The sequence below is a fragment of the Arvicanthis niloticus genome, chromosome 24, assembly GCF_011762505.2.
Source record: "Arvicanthis niloticus isolate mArvNil1 chromosome 24, mArvNil1.pat.X, whole genome shotgun sequence".
NCBI classification, from domain to species: domain Eukaryota; kingdom Metazoa; phylum Chordata; class Mammalia; order Rodentia; family Muridae; genus Arvicanthis; species Arvicanthis niloticus.
In genome coordinates this window covers 42,747,895-42,770,169 of record NC_133432.1, presented here as the reverse complement: position 1 = coordinate 42,770,169, position 22,275 = coordinate 42,747,895, and the positions used below count along the sequence as shown (strand labels likewise).

Genomic DNA, 22,275 nt, shown 5'->3' with positions numbered 1-22,275 from the left:
TCTTGAATGACTGTGCCCCGAACCTTCACTGGCCCATGTACATATCATGTTCTGAGGCCTTCGTATGAGAGCTGTTCTAAAAAAAAAAAAAAAAAAAAAAAAAGGGAGAAAATTTAATACAGTTCCAAACAGTGACTGAGAGCTCTCCATGGCTGACCTGAACATCTTTTTAAACAAAGATTCGCTTTTATTTCTTTCATATGTATGTGTGCTCTGCATGGATGAAGAGCACCATGCCTGGCTGGTGCCTGTGGAGGCATCAGATCCCTTGGGACTGGAGTTACATACTTGGGAGCCATGATGTGGGTACTGGGAACAGAACCTACGTCCTCTGGAAGAACAGCAAATGCTCTTAATGCTCTTAACCACTGAGCCATTTCTCCAGCACCATTCTGTATATCTTAATACGACATACATGAAGGTGGACAAATGGTGTGTGTGTGTAGGATTATTTTATTATTTGTTTTTTCTAAATTTATAAGAAAGTAGCTAAGTTAACCCAGAGTCCTTTGGGAAGCATAGACATTTCTTAAGTATCTAACCAGTCGGATAGCTGCAGCTCTTAATTGGTTCGCTATCCAAAAAAACTGTGGAGTCCAGTCCAAAACAGAGGTTTACCTTATACAAAGTCCTGTCTATTCTCAGAAATAGACGGTGACCATTTTAAAAAACAGGTGTAAATGTAGACACATTTTGAGTTCCTTAGGGCATTGTTCGGATGTCAAGTGCATATGACAGCTGTGTACTGTCAACTTGACTTCTTGGCAATACAAATCAACCCCAGAAAGCATCCATTGTGGCAGATCACAGAGAAGTAGATTGACAGTTAGGATCCGTCGGCAGCTTCCTTTCCTGCTAATGGACACATCTCCATCTCTGACACTGATAATTGAGTTTCTGTGAGCAGACTCTTGGATGGGACAGAAAGGTTGTGTGCTTTCCCATAGAATCCTTGCCTCGAAGTTACATGAACTTCATGGAAAGGAGGCCAGCCCTCTCCTCCCTTAGCCAGGAGGAAGCACGAAGTGAGGGAAACCTGCCTTTCCTGTAGACACCATCTTGCAGCCGCCCCCACATTCCTCAGCCCTTACTCAGCCTGTTCCAGGCTGTCAGAGCTCACCTCATCCATCACTTGCTTGCAATCATGCGCCTTGCAAAAATTATCATTAGAACGTGGGACAAATAGTTCGGGGCAGAGAGTTTGCTTAGCAACCAATAAAGGTGAAAAGTCAAAGATAAGAAGCAAGGCAGATGGTGTCAGGCTATAGGTGCTGGGTGCTCAGGGGAAAAGCAGCTGGGATGATTTTGACACCTAAGCTTTTCGTGTTGAATATCCCCGAGGCAACCATTAAAGAGCGCATGACAGCTGAAACCTAGTGAGAGACACCTTGCATTTATGCATTATGGGGAGGTGGCAAGAATTTAGAGTGGACCCCACGTGGCTCCTGTAAAATTCAATGTTTTATCTCAGTAAGGCAGAGAGAGGGAACACCACGCAGACCTGTGAGGGCAGACCAGTTGACAAATATTTGTTCTTTTAATTGACGCTAACTCTGAGCGGCTGCTCAGCACTTGGCACGGAGGACAGACGCCTCCACTGAGCCATCCTTTGTGCGCAGCCAAATGACCTCCCAGGCAAGCTGCTTAACTCCCCGAAACCTAGCGTGCTTATCTGTGAAATGGTGATAGTAATTGTACTTATCTGAGAGGGTCGCTATGGATAACAAATGATTGACCAACCTGTTAGAACAGGACCTGACTTCTAGCAAGCAATGATACACGCTAGCCGTTGTTCTAAGACCTGCTTTGCCGGGTGGGGACGAGGAGATATGGTATATTCTTTATCAATGAGGAATTAGCCTTGTGGTTAGAGAAACCACTCAGGACATCTTTGACCCTTGCCCCTCCACTCAAACTGTGGATAAGCTCTGACTCCCAACACTGTGGAATCCTGGCAATGAGAGTCCTTTAAAATCTCTTCTAGATCTTTCCAGTCTTATCCCACTAGGTCTTGCTGAATAAGAAGGCTGCTGCTCCAGTTAGGAGAGGAGAAGGTGGTGGGTTAGAGTGCGCCTTTTTTTTTTTTTTTTTTTTTTTTTTTTTTTGATATCCCTGTAGTCATTCTCTTTCAAGTCTATCTTGGGCATCTTGACTTAAGCATCTGAAGCTTTCTGGTTTGATTTTTCTCCTCCATCACTTTTCCCTGGCCTATCCAGCTCTGTACCTCCCTGGCAGTTTTGGCAAACTTGCTTTTTTTTTTTTTTTTTTTTTTTTTTCTTTTTTTTCTTCAAGTATTTCCCCGGAAGATGTATTCTCTTTTTTTAAAAAACAATTGTTTTCTTCTAAAGCAGTGGGCCTGGTCAGGTCTCAAAACCAAACACTCCATTTGGCAGAAGACTGATATCTCCTATGAACATGGAAGGTGGCCACCGGCCACTCCTCCCATTCCATTCCAATGATCAAGCCTTGTGACTTTGAATAATTGAGTTGAGGTCAGAGAAGCCTGTGCTCAGAACCAAACTCCCATAGTGACCTTTGGACCCATGTCTTTACCTCAGGGAACCTCGGTTTCCCTCTTTAAAATGAGGAATAATAATACCTCTCTCTTTGACATTTTAGTAGGCTGAACTGAAACTCTGCATAAGATGTTACCCACAGGACATGGGATAACTATGGGACAACCATACAGGAGAATCTCCAGAAAATGCAGAAACCTTGCCTTTCTCAAGTTAGATCTCCCAACCCCAACCCTCTACCAGTCACAGGATTCCTTCCTGCACCTCTTTATCCTGAGTGTGTGAGAGTCAACTCTCGCTTGCCCTGGTCTGCAAGGAGAGGCTTTGACACCAGAGGACACCCACGCTACCCGTTCTCCTCCTCCCTTAGGTAGAGCAGCAGCCTTCTCTTACCACACTCACTTTTGCTGGACATCCCTCCTCTCTCACTTTCGCCAAAGCCTTCAGCTAGCAGACCCCCTTCTCACTGCCTCCAAGGCCCCGGCCGGCGACACCTTGCAGCCCTGTGCTGGCCCCGCCTTAGCAGCCGCACATAGCTCCCCTCACGCTGTTTCTTCTGCACTCCGCACCACCCTTACATCTCTCCATTAGCTCTTTTTCTTCTGTTTTTTCTTTTCTGAAACAAGGTCTCATTAAGTTGTCTAGGCTGGCCTCAGACATGCAAATCTTCCTGCCTCTGCCTCCCGGATGCTGGGATGCTAGGCTGGTTTGAGATATAAATACTACCATGTCCGGGCTTGGTTATCTACCTCTTATCCCTAGTGCAGAGCTGCAGTGTCGTTAGCTTTGTGATGGAGTCAAGTCAGTTTCCTTCTAAATGGTGGACAGTTGCAGTCGCTCTCCAAGGTCCCATGAGACCTGGCTAATAGGGGCTAATGCTGTACACCACACAGGTTCATGGGAAAGATAGTAGAGCCAGGCCAAGAGGTAGGTCTTCATTTCACCCTAGCCCCTCTTTTTAAAAGTTTATTTATGCGTGAGTGTTTGTCCTGCCTGCATGTGTGTGTATCATGCACCAGAAGATTGTGTAAGATCACCTAAAATGGGCAACTATTTCCATGTCAGTGCTGGGAACTGAACCTGGGTCCTCTGCACAAGTAGCCAGTGCTCTTAACCTCTGAGCCATGTCTCCGGCCCCCTCACCTTCCTGTTTATTTCTTTTCTTTTTCCTAGAGAGATTGAGACACGGTTTCTCTGTGTAGCCCCGGCTGTCCTGGAACTCACTATGTAGACCAGGCTGGCCACGAACTCACAGAGTATGACCTACTGTTTAGTGTTTCTTGTGTATATATGATTTCAGGGATGGACACTTGGTATTGGGTAACTAATTAGGGGGTTCATCCCTTGGAGATGCTAACTTTCCCTTTCTCAGTTTAGGGGTGAGTACCCTGTGCCATTAACATATATACATATATCTCAACACGATGGCTGCCCAAGTGAGACCTGAATGATGGACAGGCTCACATGGACGGGGACCGCATGGCTTGGTGATCAAATCTTCTGTACTCTTACCCGCTTCAGTTTTCGGATAAAGAGAGTTAGAAGGAGCCAAAAGAGGGTCGCAGCCACACATGTGCAGGTGAGCGTGATCAGCTCCAGGTTTGATTTGTCTGAGGTTCCTAGAGAGAGAAAGCACAAAGATGCTATAAAAGAAGTCTCCTAATACAACGACTCTGCTCACTCTAGCTGGGCATCTGTGGGAGCACACGGTTTCTGAGACAGGCCGTAAACTTTCTACCCGGAAGGACTTTCCAGAAAGTCTGCTGAGTTTGTAGCCAGTAGTCTCAGAAATAATTAATTAAGAATCAGAGGAGAAAATAAAGATGGAAGGAAATTAAATGGGGGGGGAGCTCATTAAAGTGCTAAATCTGTAATATGTTAAATTTGCCTAATGGGTTTTAGAGGAAATTCTAAAGAAAAAATTAAAAGACATAAAAGGGGCAGCTTTGGGACTCACAAATTTCTTCAAAGCAGACATTGGAAATAAAAACAAAGCTCAAGGATGGTCACAATCGCCGGCCTGCTTCTCAGCGGCTCTGAATCAGTGCAGTGTTAGTCCCTGCCTCTGGGCCTCTGACCTCAGCAACCAGAAGGCACCAGCTGAGAGGAAAGAGGACCACAGGCCTGCGTCCCACCCAGTCACACTAATCCCATGGTTCATAGCACAAACCTGAGCACTGTCCCTCCCAGGGCAGTCTCTCTCTCTTTCTCTCTCACACACGCACGCACACACACACACACACACACCCGGCACCCACATACCTATACACACACTTGCTCTATCTCAAATACATACACTCCACACACTCACATGCATACACATACACAAACACCATGCACACTGACATGCATATACAAACACACACACACACACACACACACACTCATCCCACTGCTCCTGAGCAGGGCCTTTTTGACTCGACTGCAATGACAAAGAAGGTTAGGCTAAGGCCAGATGAGACCTGTTCTCCTTAGGCATGACAGGGGATCTGTGTTCACTCACTGGACACTTACTAAGGATGGTGTGCTTCACACTCACCCCCTGAATACACGACAGCAATGTCATCATTTCAAACATGAGTACCTCACTCTGGGCTTCTCTGTCATAATTCAGCTGAGATGAGCTAAATTCTCCTATAGTGACAGTAGGTGCAGAGGGCACGGGCAGACCAGCAATGGACAGTCAGAACATTCAAGAAGCTCAGTAAACCAAACCAAGTATCTCATACCAAATATCTTATTTCATTTTTTTAAAACAGGATCTTCCATGTAGGTATCCCAAAGAGACCCCATCACCAAGGATGGCTTTGCCTCTCTTGCTTCCACCCCTCAAGGTGATTAGAGGCACGTGCTACTGCTAAGGACCAAGCCCAGGGCCTCACGGACGCTAGACAAGTGCTCTACCAACCGGGCTACATTCCTACGCAGAAACCGCGCGGAGACGGCCTCAAAGTTGGGAAAGACTTTGGCCACTCGGACCTGATTGCTTGACTTTCATTTCCTGGGACCCATGTGAAAAGCTTGTAGTCCCAGCACGCCTATCAGTGAGATGGAGGCAGAGACAGGCGACTCACCCAGAAGCTTACAAGCCAGCTAGAATGAAATACTGAGCACAGTGACAGAAACAAGAGGAACCTTGCCTACGAAACAAGGAGAGAACCAACTTCCAAAAAGTTAACCGATGATTTCCACACATGCGCTGTGGCACATGCCCCCTCCTCCTGCCCCAATAAATAAATAAATTTTAAAATGCTTCAGAGGTTGATAGATTCAATGTCCTCTGGAAGATGCATTTATAAATAAGTTTGATTGGCAGACAGGAAGGCAGGGAAGGGCATCATGGGAAAGCCCCAGTCACGGAGGATGACTGGGGATGATAGGAAGCACAAGGCGGGGCCCGGAGCATCATGGGACTCTGAGTATCGAACAGACCAGGTGCAATGCTGCAGGCAGTTGGAGTCAGTGAGGTCGCCTGCACCGAGTCTCAGCAAGTATGCACTCTGGAAACCCATGAGACAGTGCTGACACTCGGCAAGACTCCTGCCAGCACTGTGAGGTAGATTTTCCCTACTTTAAGCCTCTTGCCTGTGGGTGGTGGCGCCATGATTTTAACCCAGCTGATCTGAGTCCTGTGCTTAACAACCACACTTCTAAGGGTATTGCCATTTCCTCCGTTCCTCGGATCATCTGAGCCTTTACGAGAGCCCATCAATCACCAGCGAGGCAACGCTTCTCTGTCCTACCTGAGCTTTCAGGGTTTGTGAAGGAATTCGCTCCTCTCCATCCTCTGTTGCTGCCTAGAGAACCCATTTCAGTTCTCATCTGCCCAGCTTTGACTGCCTCAGGTCACTTCCAGGGCCACACATCCAATCCTGTCATTCCCCTGCCTCAGTGCCAACATGTGCTCTCCATGACTGTCAGCATAAAAGTCAAAAGTTGAGCTGGCAGTATAGCCCAGTGGAGGCTCATATGTTACACAATGCTCTCTGGCTTGCCATTTAACAAAATATTGGTTTGCTTTTATTTTACATGTATGGGTGCTTTGCTAATGTGTATGTATGTGTGCCACATGCATGCAGTGTCTCTGGAGGCCAGAAGAGGGCAATGGATCTCCTGGAACTGGAGTTACAGATGGTTGTGAGCCACCATGTGGGTGCTGGGAACTGAACTGGGTCCTCTGGAGGGGCAGCCGGTGCTGTTAATCTTTGAGCCACCTCTCCAGCCCTGTTCCCAATTTTAAAAATCAAGTTAAAACTTTAAATGCTTAGGTCTTATATTTTCTTTTGTCCTTTCATCTCACTATATATCCCCAGAGTGAGAAAAAGTGTAAACTAAAGTTCATGGGAGTATGGATTTCTTCTACTACATGTGCACACACGTGCATACACACACACACACACACACACACACACACACAAATGTATACTACAAATAAGTTTTGTATGACAGGAGCCTTCCGAAGGCACCCTGCAGTGGCCTTTGACTGTCACAGATGCTCATGGCAATGTCCTCATAGGGTCCTTGCACAGGTTCCTACATGGAACATGAAGCAAGTGGCCCTGTCTGACCGTGGGAACTTTCCCAGTGCATTCCATGGGACAGGAAACTGCCCCCCCCCCCCAGTCTAATTCCACAGTCCTTACTCAAGCAAAATTCCTTTCGGATGGCCTATTTATATGCGATCACGAGTCTGAGGAACCGACTCATTAGAATGCCTTTAAGAAGAGTGTCAGGCTCAGCTCAATGTCAGTAGTGCTTAGTGCTTAGTTACACATGGCATCTGCGTCCCACTTGATAGTTCTGTTTCTATTGCTCTTTGCTGAAGAGCTGTCAGGACAGCCCTAGGTGCTTTCTCTACACACTAACCTGACTAGCCACCTCCCTCCCACCCCCACGCTTCAACAGGCTGGTGACAGGTGATCAGTTCAGTCTACAAAATAGCCCAGCTGCTCAGGGCCAGAGGCAATGTGGGTGGGACTTAATATTTATTAGGAGAGAGTGCTGGTCTCAGGGTCGTAACTCCCCTAAGATATCTGTAAAAGGCCAGAGCACGGCTCTGTTTTCACTCAGGATGCTGATAAGGATGTAGCCAAGCATATATTATGATAATGGTGCCTTTTGATATAGGTTTCTGGTCCCTTGCACAGACAGAACCATGTCAGTTGTCTCTCCCTGGGCTTCGTGTCATGCCTCTGGGTACCACTTAGCAGGTTCTCTGAATTTGGGGGGGGGGGGGGAGGTGTCAAGAGTCTGCGCTGTGCAGTGTTTTGAGCCTGTCTAGTGGCAATGGTGGTGGGCTCTTGTGTGCAGTTCTGGCTGAGTGACTGCAGGACTGTTACCAGGGACAGGCTTTGGCTGGCTAGACCAGTCTAAGAGATGTTGAGGGGTTTTCTCAGTAGCTAGGCATCCACACACACACTGACCTGGCATGTGGCACCGTGTGGTAGCAGGCTCCCAGCACCTCAGGCAGCAGAGTTATCAGCTCAGCTCACAGAATATAACCAGGTAAGTTCCCAAGAAGCAAATCACCAGGGAGGTTTAGCCCCAGAACCTACCCTGCCCAGAGAGGATTGTGGGGTGGGGTGGGGTGGGGGGAGGATAGAGGGGGTGCACAACTGGAGCAACTGTCATCAGGAATAGCGAAAATACTCTTGTATGAGCCTGTGAGCAGCTGTGTGGTAGACCAAAGCCTCAGTTTCTTTTTAAAAATTCTAGACAACAGGGGTGAGCATGTAAACTGCTGTTAGGCATGATTTGAAACTTTCCTCACTTCCCGCGCCTTCTCTCAACTCCGTTGAACTTTTTAAACATGGTTTTATGGGCTGGAGAGACAGCTCAGCGCAGGTGGACCTTGCCACCAGATAGAAGAACCAGTAAGGTTGAAGCAGATTCAGAAACCCTGGTAAATCTCATAATTGAGAATGGCAGGTATGGAACCAGTTCCCAGCCAGGCTCTACCTGTCCTGGAACATGTGACCATGACACTCCACTGAGAGGACCATGAAAACCGGTCACATAAGCATAAAAACATAAAGTTCTCTATGCTAATGAGAGCTCGGGCTAGATAGGTCCCCAGTGTGTAGCCAATGAGCTTTCCTTCCTGGTCATCCCTTCCTACAAAAGGCATTTAATCCCTGGCTCACCCTGAGTATGCGCGCACATTTGCCATAAGAAAATAAGACAGTTTGGGTGGGGGTGGGGCACACCTGAATCTCCTGGAGAAGGCCTTCTGTCCTTCAGCCCTCACTTGGAACCAAACCAGATCTCGCCTTGTCCGGGGCTCAGCCATCCCCTTCCTGCCTGGCTTGTAGGGGAAGCCTGGACTTGTGGACCACCATTCTCGGCATCTGAGTACACTGGAGATTGAGGACCACAGCATCTGTCCCAGATCTCACTGGTTTTCATCTGGGAAAAGACAGGCTGGGACCCTACCACGGGCTGTGTTCTGCCTCCTCTGAGAAGCTTGTTGCTGCTCTGACGCCCCAGTGCTGAGGCAGACAAGCAGCCTGGCAGTTGCACTCTTGCGAAGGACTCAGGTTCAATTCCCAGTACCATGGCTAACGATCATGTGTGACTCCAGTTCCAGGGGATCAGATACCCTCTTCTGGCCTCCTTGGGCACCAGATACACACTTGGCACACAGACATACATGTAAATAACACACACACACACACACACATTTCTTTTTCTCCTTATCATTTTTTGGGCATCAGGTGTAGGACATCTGGTTTGGCGTTGTTTTGCTTTGCTTTATAACTTTTCTGTCAGGCTCACTCCAAGCACCAGCTTGTCTTCTCTGCCTAAAGCAAACTAGTCTTTGATGCAGGTGCCTTCTCACAAAGCTTCACCTGACCCCAAACAAGATGGCTCAGGTGAACTCTACTCCATTGTTATTTTTAATTTGAAGCTGTAAATAATGTAACAGAAACATGTTCCTTTTGTGTTTCTACCCCAGGTCCAGAGAAAAAGATTTAAAAGTATGAGAAAAGATTACACCCCATTTAAGAAGCTAAACACAGACGATGTCTTCTACCCCAGATTCAACTGCCCGCTGACTTGTGGCTCCTCTGTCACTTAATAGTACAATTGGCCTGTCCATCTTTTTTTTTTTTTTCTCGAGACAGGGTTTCTCTGTGTAGCCCTGGCTGTCCTGGAACTCACTCTGTAGACCAGGCTGGCCTTGAACTCAGAAATCCGCCTGCATCTGCTTCCCAAGTGCTGGGATTAAAGGCGTGCGCCACCACTGCCCGGCTGCCTGTCCATCTTTTAAACATTTTTTTTTTTTAATGTTTTCTAAGAGTATGTGTATACCACTTTGGATCCTCTCTTCAGGACTGTGATATGTATGAAGTACCTTTTTGAGAGTAATTTCAGGTTAAGGAAGGAAGGAAGAAAAAAAATAATTAAAATTGCAGTTCGGGATATTTGTTGTGTAACACATTCTTATCACAAGCCAGTCCTTAAGCCAAACAGGAATATTGCGGTTTGGTACACCACTTGAGTGACTCACAGGAAGCCCAGGAAAGTATGTGATGCTACAAGTTTTGCTGGAGGAGCACATTAACCAACACTAATAACAGCTAATACTTCCGATTTTACTGTGACAGACTCCCTTCAGCCTGTAGCAGTCCTGGAAAGGTTAGTCAACCACTATTAAACTTCCCATTCTGTAGTGCAGAAACTGAAGGACTAGGAAGGGAGGTGGTAACTTTCCAAAAGTGACTCAGCTCCTGAAGTGGAGACAACCTGCTGCAGAGAGGACCCCTCCTCCGTGAGACACAGCACAGGAGAGGGACGCAAACCTTTCCATTTCTCAGCTCTGTCACTTCCTAGACTAGTGGCCCTGTGATGTCATTTGACCCCTCTGTGGGTCTCACTAGAGTCTTATTTTCAACAACTAAACTTTCTCACAGGATTGCTGACAAATTTAAGCAGGGAGTGGGGATGGGGATGGAAAGGTGGTTCAGTGGCTAAAAGTACTGGCTGGTCTTCTAGAGGCTCTAGGTTCAGTTTCCAGCACCTACATGTTGACTCACAACCATCTGCAACTCCAGTTCCAGGATCTCCAGTGTCTTCTGGCCTCTGCAAGCATTGAATGCACACAGTGTACATATGTACATGTAGATAAAACACTCACTTGTATAAAATAATAAAAGAACCAAGTATACTCACACATGCTTGCTTAACACAGTATACCTTGTACTTTATAAGATGAGGTATAATTAACATATCCAGACCTTCCTAACTCAGCTACTGCCATCTGTGTCTGGGGTACGCTATGCAGATTCAGGTAAGCCTAGTTTCCGTGAGAAGAGAAGAGATGAGATGGCTATGTTCGAAGTTTACTTATTTTGCTTCTAACGCTATTTATAGATATCTTAACTCATCCCGACTGAGCCTGGGCACTAGTTTAAAAATTCTTTTTTTTTTTTAACCTATTTTTTATTTATATGAGTTCGCTGCAGCTGTCTTCAGACACACCAGAAGAGGACATCGGATCCCATTACAGATGGTTGTGAGCCACCGTGTGGTTGCTGGGAATTGAACTCAGGACCTCTGGAAGGGCAGTCAGTGCTCTTAACTGCTGAGCCATCTCTCTAGCCCTTACAAATTCTTTAAATCCAAATTGGTCTCTACAAATTCTTAAAAAGCATTTAAAAAAAAAAAAACCTGTTAACAAAGATAGACAGGCTAATTGTATTATTCCAGCTTTATGTCATAGTTTGGAGTTGAAAGGTTTCTTTTTTTCTTTAAAAAGCTATGTATATTTAGGGCCTTTAACATCCTGCATACAATTAGGAATAGACACTTAATTTTTTTTTTTTTTTTTTTTTTTAGCATGGTTTGTTACTTGGGACTCTGAAAATTGCCAGCATCTAAGAGAGGAGAACCACGAAGTCCTAAATTAGTTTAGCACCTTCATGCTCAGTGCCATGATGGCCTTGTGGGATGACTGCAGGTCAATGGAGCACTCACCACACCACAGTGGGGAGCATTGAGACACACTTTTGTCCCAGTTTGTTTTGAACTGTTTTCATTCTAAAGCCTTGGGATCTAATTAGGGAGTGTGGTGCATGTCCCTTACTGTGTGGGTCCTTTTTCCAGCAGATGTGAGGCCCGTGTTTGCAACCTACATCTGGGACCCCACGTCCAGCATCATCTCTTTGTATCATCTCTTAAGCCATCGTCACCTGTAACAGATGCTTTGAAGTGGAGTCGTTCCCTAAGGTGTTTGTCCTATATAATTGTGAATGTGGTTGAGCACAGCAATGCCTAAGTCTGCTGCAGGAAAATCCTTGTGTGGAATCTAGCTTTCAGCCTCAGTGAGACAGAGCTTAGCTTAAGTCTTTGGATACAAGTGGGCTGAATATGTTAATTTCAGAAATGATTTTGATTGCTGACAGCTTTACTATGGTCTTGACACTGGACATCCCCCTGTCCCACCCCAGCCCCCTCATTGCCTTCCCCAGCTCCACATGCGCCCAAAGTCCTGTCCAAAGCAAACAAGACCTGTGATTATTTAAAGAAGCCACTCGGACGCCACAGTTCATTCATCCTTTTCAGATACCAAAATAACACATTGTTTTATCTGCGAGTATAAGGCTCCTTTTGCAAAGGGAATAAAATGAGCAGACCATTTCCTTCCTGGCTGATTCCTGAACCTCTTTAAATCTGTTAAACATAGCCACAGACACAACCCGTGTGCCTACATTTCCTAAGCTTGACTGGGCGAGGTAGGAGCTTACCAGGAAATCACATCTGAAGTTAGGGTGTGCTCCAGACCCTCCAGACCCTCAGTGACATGAGTCATAAGTTCAAGGGCAACAGTCCATTTCCTCTTCTTTCTTTCTTACTTATTTCTTTCTTTTCCTTTTCGAGACAGAGTTTTCTCTGTGTAGCCCTGGCTGTCCTGGAACTCTCTCTATAGATCAGGCTGGCCCCAAACTCAGAGATCCACTTGCCCCTGTCTCCCTAGTGCTGGGATTAACGGTGTGTGCAATGTTAATTTTTATTCTATGTGCATTAGTATTTTGCCTGCCTGAGGATATGAGATTCCTCTGGAACTGGAGTTTTAGGCAGGTGTGAGCTGCCATGTGGGTGCTGGGATTTGAACCCTGGTCCTATGGAAGTACTCTTAACCACTGAACCATCTCTCCAGCCCACCATTTTCAATTATAAGATGATCTGCAGATAACTGCAGTCCACTGCCCTGAATGGCATCACATGATCACATAAATTCTGTGAGCCCAGAGTCCTTCGAGAACCTGGCCCTCACTCATATGTGCAAGCTTCCCCAGCTCCGTTTACTGTCAACTTGCAAACAGCTCCCTATTTCAAGTTCTATCCTTCTATGAAGCTGATACCCATACCCCAAAAACCTCACCATCTGTGAGGCTTTGGAAGGCAGTCTCAGGGGAGTATTGAGGTCACAGACATAAAACACAAGATCAAGTAACATGGCTTCTGAGACACCCAGATTATTCTGGCAGAAGAGGGACGGTTTACAAACTGACATGTACATTCTTACTTCATGCCAGGGCTTCCCCCATCCTCCAGATGTGCAGTTGCTGCTGACTATGTGGCCTGCTAGAGAACACGGGAACAGATGCTTAGCAAGGTGAAGCAGCCAGGGGATGAGTGGAGGCAGGTTTCAGAAGAAAGGGAACTTCCTTCATCAGGGCCACCACTGGCTTGACTGAGTTTCTAGTGACCTCTGTGTACCTCTGGGGGCTTCCTAACTGCTCCACACACCTGTGAGTCCACTGTAACACCTTTGAGTGAGGTCGAGGGGAGTCTTTTGTTTTCTGCTCTCCCTGGCCTGCTGCAGCTGCTGCAGTGGTGGCCATTCCTGATGTCCATACCAAAGACAGAGGAGGAGCTGTCTGAGGAAGGAGCTGTCTCATTTGATGTGTGGACAGAACTGGAGGACCATCTTAAAACAAGGAAGAGTTGGGAGATGGATAGAGGACCATTCATCAGGCTGTTTGGGGAATACCATCCTCTTTTTGGAAGTACAGATTTGTGGTAGACTAGTTTCAGCTTTTCTTCCTTCTTGGCTTCTCCCCAGAAGCATCCACGTGCTCTCGAATGCACCCCCGAGCACTGTGGAACCGCTCCTGAACAAATCTCCATCTCCTTTTTTTTTTCCCCACATTAAATCTCCACGTGCCGTTGATATTGGTACCCAAGCGGCACCCAGCAATCTTATGAGGCTATAAGACTTGGGATGGTGCTTAGCCCCGGGAAAACCAAAACCTGGGTTGAAACTGTTTTCTAATGGAAGCCACGTGGCTGCAGTCAGGGTGGGAGCCAGCCACTTGCTGCTTTGTTCTTCAGCAAACTATCTGAGGCCCAAGAAGAGGGGCCTGCAGGGCAGTGTCTGTGGTGTGAGCTGTTCTGTAGGTATGGCTTCTGAGAATAATTTGTGCCACCTTGTGATTAAAAACCAGCAGGGAAAAAAGTATCTCATCTGTAATTTCCAGCATTCAGAAAAAGGGAGGGGTGGGCAGGGATGAACAATTTCAGTGGGTGGGTCCCCTCTTTCTTCCTGGCCTTATTTCTCAGAGATGTGAACCCCTTGGGCCATCCTGAGTAATTTTATCCACACCAGGCTCCCTTCTTCCTGGAAGTACTTCCCCTGCTGAGACTGCTGGGTTGGGGCGTCCAAGGACAGCCAACCTCTTCCTTCAGATAGAGCCACACAGTGTCATCAGGCAAGGAGAAAGGAATATAGAAAGAACCAACTGGGCTGCCAGAGGAGACTGGGGATGGGGTGGGGGTGGGGGTGGGGGTGGGGGTGGGGGTGGGGGTGGGGGTGGGGGTGGGGTGGGGGTGGGGGTGGGGGTGGGGTAGGGAGAGACCAGGATGGGGGTGGAAGTGGAGGTTGAGGATGGGGAGGGGGGGTCGGGAGGAGTTAAGCAAACAGGGAAACAGGTGTCTGAGTTTCCGGCTGTTTACCTTGCACAGTGAGGTAGGCTGAGCTTTCCACGGCCCCCTTCTGGTTGGTGGCTCGGCACCTATAGACACCCTCATCCTCCTCTGTGACTCTTTCAATAAACAGCGTGCTGTTTCCCGGTCCTAAAATAATTCCTGGGGAGCAAGAGATGTTTACATTAGCAGGTCTAGAGGACAAACCCAAACAGCCTTCAGGAAGCCTAGTGCCTTCCTCTCTTAGGCTCCCGGAAGAGGTTCTGAGCCCAACTTAACCCTAGATGGGGGTCGTTTGCTCAGTCTCCTAGGCTGACCAGCACATCTGTCCAATCCTGCCGTGAGCCAAGCACGCTGCAGTCCCCAGGCCAGAGCCTGATGCTTCCAAACACTCAGAAATTGATGCCCTGTCTCTATCACCCAGAGAAAATGGAGACTTCCCACAACGAAGCAACGTGATCAAGAGAAAATGGAGACTTCCCACAACGAAGCAATGTGATCAGAACTTGCAGCTTAACCCCATAGCATATTTGTGGCTAAATGGGGTCATTTGTCCTGTGGCCTGATGAGGTGGTACAGCCTGGGGGTTAAGAGCTTGGGCCAGCTGTTTGAATCCATACCTTAGCCTATAGGCAGATCGCTTACTGGGTCTAGTTTTGTTTTCCCCAGTCTTGATATAAAACAAAAGCAGTTTCCACCCAGTGCATGTGTGTTGTGGTAGTGTTTAGTACTCAGTAGATGTAAGTACTTAGTACTCAGTACTACACAGACGGCTGCGAATTTCCAGACCCCTGAAAAGCTCTGAGACACAGAGGCCTCTACTGAGTACTGTCACCAAGTGTTTACCAGGTATTTGCTCTCCCATCAGTCTGAGTCTGGGGAACAGACAGCTAACAAGAATGCAAGTGAGTTCCTAGGGAAGGGAGCATGGAGGCGGAGGCGGGCCTTGTGTTGAGGCTTGAGGGACTGACAGTGGTGAACCAAGAAAGCAATGAATGAGGCGGCAGTGAGCATGCACTGAGGACTTGTCCTGGGGAGGAAGTCAGTGTGCCTAACCACACATGAAAACATGAAAATGAGATAAATACACAAATAGACAGACAGACAGACAGACAGACAGACATAGATGGATGATAGATGACACATAGATTATAGATAAATAGATAGGTAGACACATGATAGATCTATAGATAGATGATAAGTAGGCAGACAGACAGGTAGATGGATGATAGATAGATTATAGATAGATAGATAGATAGATAGATAGATAGATAGACAGGCAGACAAACAGATAGCTGTGTGATAGAAAAATAGATGATAGAACAGTTAAATACCAACCCTTCACACCTACACATTGCCTTATTATGTACCTCTCTGCCCCAGCCCATTTAAACCCAGGGATTTACACAAACATTTCACCACTGAGCATTCGCTTGCCCCTTTAATCTTTTTAAAAATAGACTTTAAAAAGAGTACTTTGTTCGCCCAGATTAAAAAAAAAAAATATCTTCGCCGGGCGGTGGTGGTGCACGCCTTTAATTCCAGCACTTGGGAGGCAGAGGCAGGTGGATTTCTGAGTTCGAGGCCAGCCTGGTCTACAGAGTGAGTTCCAGGACAGCCAGGGCTACACAGAGAAACCCTGTCTCGAAAAAAACCAAAAAAAAAAAAAAAAAAACTTCTAGCCAGACAGTTAGATACAGATGGTGGCAGACAAGTGCCATCCTTGCCTACGAAGGGCTCTCTTCCAGTTTACAGTAAAGCCTATGAGGGAAGCAGCCTCCTTTGAGAGGCTCCAGTGAAGGCGCTGCTGAGGGAAGCCATTGTTGTAGACAGGGCAATCTAAATGGAACAGCTCTTCAGCTAGTGACCAATAGGATGGGGAGAGACAAGCCTCTGATGGGCTGGCAGACGGCATTACAAGCAGAGTGAGCAGCAGATGTGTCGACCCTGGGCCCACATGAGAAATAAGGGGCTAGAGAGGTGTCTCCATGCTTAAGAGCACTGTTGTTCTTGCAGAGGACCCAGGTTCTGTTCCCAGATGATACATCACAATCACCGGTAACTCCAGCTCCAGGGGGAGCCAATGCCTTTTTCTGACCTTCGTGGGCACCAGGCATGCATGTGGTATATGTGCATACTTGCGGACAGACACTCATACACATAAAATAATCTGAAGAAGGGATAGGGGAAGGAGATACAGTGAGCTTGAGGCCAACCTTGAAGCTCTGTCTCAAATAACAAAACCAAGCCAACCAACAAAACCACTGTAAACCAAAACAATGTACTGTAGGAGGAGCTGGGGATGTAGCTCAGCTCAGTGCTAGGGGCTTTTCCTTGAATGAGCAAGGAAGGTCCTGGGTTCCCTCCCTGGTAGCACAAGGAGAGAGAGAGAGAGAGAGAGAGAGAGAGAGAGAGAGAGAGAGAGAGAGAAACCATTAGTCATTATAAGATGGTACGGCAGCAGGCAGACACAGAAAAGGGGGTGGCTGTTTTGGGGGTTTTCTACAGAAAGGCTAGAACTAGAATTCTGATGCTACAGGTGGTAATTGACTTTGGGGTTTCTCTGAAGAGCCGACTGGCTTGCTTCTGGACTGGGGTGTGGTATGGGGGAAGGGACAATGGAGGACTGATGTCTAAGTAGACAACTGGGGTGTGCAGTGTCTGGAGATGAAGAAGATTATGGGGGAGCAGAATGAAGGTGGTGGTTAAGAATTCTGTTCAGGATGGCTACTGCACACCCAAAGGCTGGATTCATCTGGGGCACAGAGGGGGAATGGGACTTGAAAAAACCTCGAAGGGTTACAGATGAAGATCCTGGGCTCAGTTAGTCCAGAGGGAGGAGAGTGAGTGGTCATGAGCCATGTAGAACAGGAAGGGAAATCGGCCAAGTAAAGGGGAAAAAAAAAACAAAAAACAAAACAAAACAAAACAAAACAAAACAAAACAAACCTAGGAGGTGACAAGAAAACTGGGAGGCTCCTGGAATCGACAAAAGACATTTTCACAGGAGAGAGCAGGCAGCACTGAGGAAGGAAGCTAACCACCTACTTTAATGGAGGAAAGCCTGACAAGGACACAGAAACAGACAGGGCGGTGCCCAACGGGGCAGTAAGGGGTTTCCTTCCGAGCAAGTGTCTACAGAGCAACGCGGCTGGAGAAGAGAATTTTTAACATTTTATTTATTTTCATTTTACGTGCATGAGCTTGTTGCCTGCACGTATATCTGTGCACCATGCATGTGCAGTGCCTGTAATGGCCAGAAGAAGGTGCAGGATTCCCTGCAACTGTAGTTATGGATAGCTGGGAGCTGCTACATAGGTGCTGGGACCTTAATCTGGGTTCTCTGGGAGACCAGCAATAAGGCATCTTTTCAGCACAAGAAGGGAACTTTTAAAAATGATTTTATCTTTCTGTTTTTAATTGTGTGTGTGTGTGTGTGTGTGTGTGTGTGTGTTGCACATGAGTACAGAAGTCCATGGAGGCCAGATCCTTTGGAACTAGAGACACACACAGCTGATCATCGTGGGTCCTGAGAACCAAACTCTGGTCCTCTGGAAGAACAGTTCCTGCTCTTAACTGCTGAGCCTTCTCTGCAGCCCAGGAAGTCTTCCTTAAGATGCAAGGATTTATAGCATTTTTATGTGCTGGTAGAAGTAATTTGGGAGAGCAAGGGTGGGATGGAGGGAAGAAGGGAGGGAGGGTGTGATCCCTACGTCAGAACTTCCCAAGAAGTAAGAGGAGTAGGGTTCCATGGTCAAGGTGGATGAAGGAGAACTCTGAAGTCAGGGGTAGTTCTGGTCAGGGCTTGGAAAAAGAGTCCTGAAGATGTTTGGCTATGGAAGTGACATCATGCAAGTGGCATGTAGGGAAGTTTAGTCTCTCGAAGATGGCAGGATGGGGCTGAATGAAGAAAGAGCAGCATGGGGCAGTCTGGCTCCCACCCCCAAGCCTGGATGAGAGGATGGGAAGCAAGGGGAAGAAGAAATGGAAATACACGCTGGGAAGTAACAACCTGCGGGGATTGGCTCAAGCAATGGAGGGAAATGAGCCCAAGGGGATGCTGGTACTTTAAGCCTCAGGATGAGAAGAAATGTGCCTACCTTACAGAGTTCTCCCTATGGCTGGCTAAGCTCTAGAGTCCCTTTGAGGGTGTTTTTCTCTCTGTATAATAAGAGGAACACCTGCTTTGCATCGCATGTATTCCAGGAACAGGGAAAATAAATATGAACGAAGTCCCGGCAGAAAGCTTGATGGGTGTGAGCTTGGGGGGTGCAGCTCAGTGATGCACAACATATACAGTTTGAGTTCCATTCCCAGCACAGGAGGGGAAGACACAGGAGGGGAAGGGGCAGGCGAGACAGAGCAGCAGTGTGGTTAAAGCTTTGGAAAGTGCAAGGTACCGGTGTAGCTAGCAATCAGAGAATGAGACTGTGGCAGAAGAGTGTGGAATTAAGAGTCCATCGACCAAACAAGCAGTGGTGGCACACACCTTTAATCCCAGCACTTGGGAGGCAGAGGCAGGTGGATATCTGTGAGTTAAAGGCTAGTCTGGACTTTAGAGCAAATTCCAGGACAGCCAGGGCTACACAGAGAAACCCTGTCTTGAACTCCCTCTTCCCCGCTCAAAAGACCACCGTGCCACCCACACCACATACAAGGTCTGAACCTCAGCCATTTCCCGCCCCTCAAATCCCAGTTGGAGCTGAATACCATAAACAAAGGAAGCAAAAAGGTTACTCTCATGTTTTCTTTCCCCATTTCTTCTGTGCTCCTCCCTGCTTTTGCGGTAGCCCCCTAATATTATGTCTCATAGTTTGCATTTCTCGCTACTTGTTTATAAATCATTCCCCACTAATATAATCAAGGACCCTCCTTGTATGCTGTCTTCATAAAAATCTATAAGAATATTCACTGGAATCTAGGCACAGTGGCAAAGGTCTTTAATCCCAATACTTGGGAGACAGAGGTGGGGCATTTCTTTGAGTTTGAGGGCAGCTCTAGCTACATAGTGAGACCTTGTCTTTGAAAAAAAAAGAAAAGAACTTGTTTTTGTTTTTTTTTAAAGAATCATCTATTTTATATATGTGAGAAAACTATTGCTCTCTTCAGACACACCAGAAGAGGGCATCGGATCCCATTGCAGATGGTTGTGAGCCGCCATGTGGTTGCTGGGAATTGAACTCAGGACCTCTGGAAGAACTGTCAGTGTTCTTAACTGCTGAGCCACCTCTCCAGCCCAATAACTTGCTTTTAAAGTTAAATTTATTTCTAGCTACAGAGACTTTTATTTTATTTTGTGTTTATGTGTTTGTGTATTTTGCCTGCATGTATGTTTTATACTATATCTCTATCTCTATCTCTATCTCTATCTCTATCTATCTATCTATCTATCTATCTATCTATCTATCTATCTATATCTCCAGGGGCTAAAAGAGGGCATTAATTCCCAGGAACTAGAGTTACAGACAACTGTGAGCTGCCATGTGGATATTGGGAATAGAGTCTAGGTGCTCTACAAGAGCTACCAGTGCTCTTAAGTGCTGAACCATTTCCCTGGCCCCAGCTGTCAGTCATGCACATTCATATTAGGTTCTTTGAGGGGTTTTCTTCAGCTGAATTTTCTTTCTCCTATAGACATGAGTATTAGAAGGAGCAACCGACTCACTTATGAACAGGTGTGGTGGTTTGAATAGGTTTGGCCCCCACAGACTTGTGTGTTTGAATGCTTGGCTCACAGGGAGTAGCACTATTAGGAGGTGTGGCCTTGTTGGAGTAGAAAGTATGTCATTGTAGAGGCGGGCTTTGAGGTCTCCTATGCTCAAGTTATGCCCAGCGTGGTATACAGTCTCCTTCTGCTGCCTAAGGGTCAAGATATAGATTTCTCAACTCCTCCCATGTCTGCCTGCATGCTACCATGCTCTCCACCATGATAGTAAGGGACTGAACCTCTGAACCTGTAAGCCAGCTCCAATTAAATGTTGTCCTTTACAAGAGTTGCTTTGGTCACGGTGTCTGTTCACAGCAATGGAAACCCTAAGATAACAGCCTATTATACTTTCTGTTGATGTAGTAATTATTTACCAGTTTACTTCCAGGAGGATGGCCCAAGTCATCGCCATGCACTTGCTTATTTATTTCAGACAACTGATAGATTGTTTCTTCATCCACTGAACACACACTAACCCCATCCCCATGCACACTCAGGATCATTTTCTTTTATTTAACTTTTCTATTATTTAACTTTTTCTCACTTATTTTCCTAAAGCAGTAGTGTCTCACATGCTGAGGTTAGAGGACAAACTTACTTCTCTCCTCTACCATATAGGTCCCGGGGCTTGAACTCAGGTAGTTAGGCTTGGTGGCAAGCTCCTCTACCAGCTTAGCCATGTAGCCGTCCCAGATTTCTCTTTACTATAATCCTGTGTCAGATTGGACAGATAGAGCAAGACTTACAGATAGAATTACCTACAGTTCACACCCAAGAGCACTGTGCATTTTAAATTGTCTTTTTAAATTTTAAAGAGAAGGCAGAAATCTGAACTTCTTTTTTTAACGTTCAAACTCGTTCTTTTTTTTTTTAATGTTTGCAAACATGTTCACTTAGTACATTCACGTGAGGGCCAATAAAAACTCACACGCTGCATAGATAAGGCATGGCTCTGTGGGGATACTACCCATGGGTAAGCTTTAGAGTCTTGTTAATCAAGGACCTGCGTGTCCTAGCCCTGTCTGTCTTCCAGCTTCAGGCTCTGTTATCTCCCTAAAAGGACCTCTGGCCTTGAGTCTTGGATCTTTTTGCAGTTCACGACAAACTGCAATGGCTTCCCACATGCTGTTTCCTTGGCTCTAGGCTAATGCTTACTGGGTGTTTGTTTGTTTATTTTGTTTTTAAGTTGTTTCCTGGACCAGCAGCAGTGTTGCAAATATCTTTTGTTGCTCTCAGGACGCCGCTGTGTTGTGTTACTGCAGTTGCCCTGTGCCTTCCCTACTCTGCTGAGTGTAGATTCTTGTAGTCATATCGCGGACTTTTTCCGTTTCACCTGCTTCAGTGTGGGCTCCTGGAGGACACGGACTCTGCCATAACCTTTCTGAGTCGCCAGTGTCTAGCACCCGTGCTGGAGCCAGTTGGCCTCTAGCAACTTGGGAACGACAAAATTTGTGAAGACCCGGGCAATGGAGTGCAGCGTAGAGGGACAGTTTTGTGGTCTTTGTGAGTCTTATCTTGTGAAGATAAGCTTGCCTTGAGTGCCAACTCTGTATGTGGGAGCACATCACATGTGCTCTGAGCACGCCACACTCGCATGCCCAGCTCTCCTTTGAATCTACAATGTTTATGCCACTTAGTGTTCTCGCATCCTAAAGTTCAAACATGCCCAGGTTCCCGGAGCAAAGAAATAATTCAGATGACTGTGTAGGTGTTGGTCGCCCCAAGGTGACAAGTGAAGCTTCACCATAGACTGTTTTTGTGGGAATCTGTTCTGAACCCTTATGGCTATGAAGATGAGACTCAGGGTAAGACACCCATGCCCTCCCCGTCCCCCGCTGTGAGTTGGTCGAGGAAAATCAGCTTGTGATCCAGTGACCCGAATCTGTCCATGGGGTGCAGTCTACATTTTAAACATGCCCGGGTATTGTAGTGCTTGGTATTTCCAAGGGACTTTGCAAGCTACTCATTTTTCCATCAATGCCTTAAGGTGCCGGACAATCACAATGTTTCGTGCATGCTGAGAGCTATAGTGTCTTAGAAAGAGGACAGCATTTTAATATGACCCACTAACCCTGTAGAGTGTTTGATTCATACATCTGGTTAAATAAATGCATACTGTGTCTG

General features: G+C 46.6%; 1 protein-coding gene across 2 annotated transcripts in view; it reads right to left on the bottom strand.

Annotated features, from left to right (window-relative positions):
• Flt1 (fms related receptor tyrosine kinase 1) overlaps nucleotides 1–22,275 on the bottom strand; it is a 161,927-nt gene that overhangs the window by 41,912 nt on the left and 97,740 nt on the right. For both annotated transcript variants that reach the window (XM_076923906.1, XM_076923905.1), the window contains exons 15-16: nucleotides 14,475–14,606; nucleotides 4,029–4,135 (exon numbers count right to left, since the gene is read on the bottom strand). In XM_076923906.1, the coding sequence (XP_076780021.1) occupies nucleotides 4,029–4,135; nucleotides 14,475–14,606 (239 nt within the window). The remainder of the gene's footprint in view (nucleotides 1–4,028; nucleotides 4,136–14,474; nucleotides 14,607–22,275) is intronic.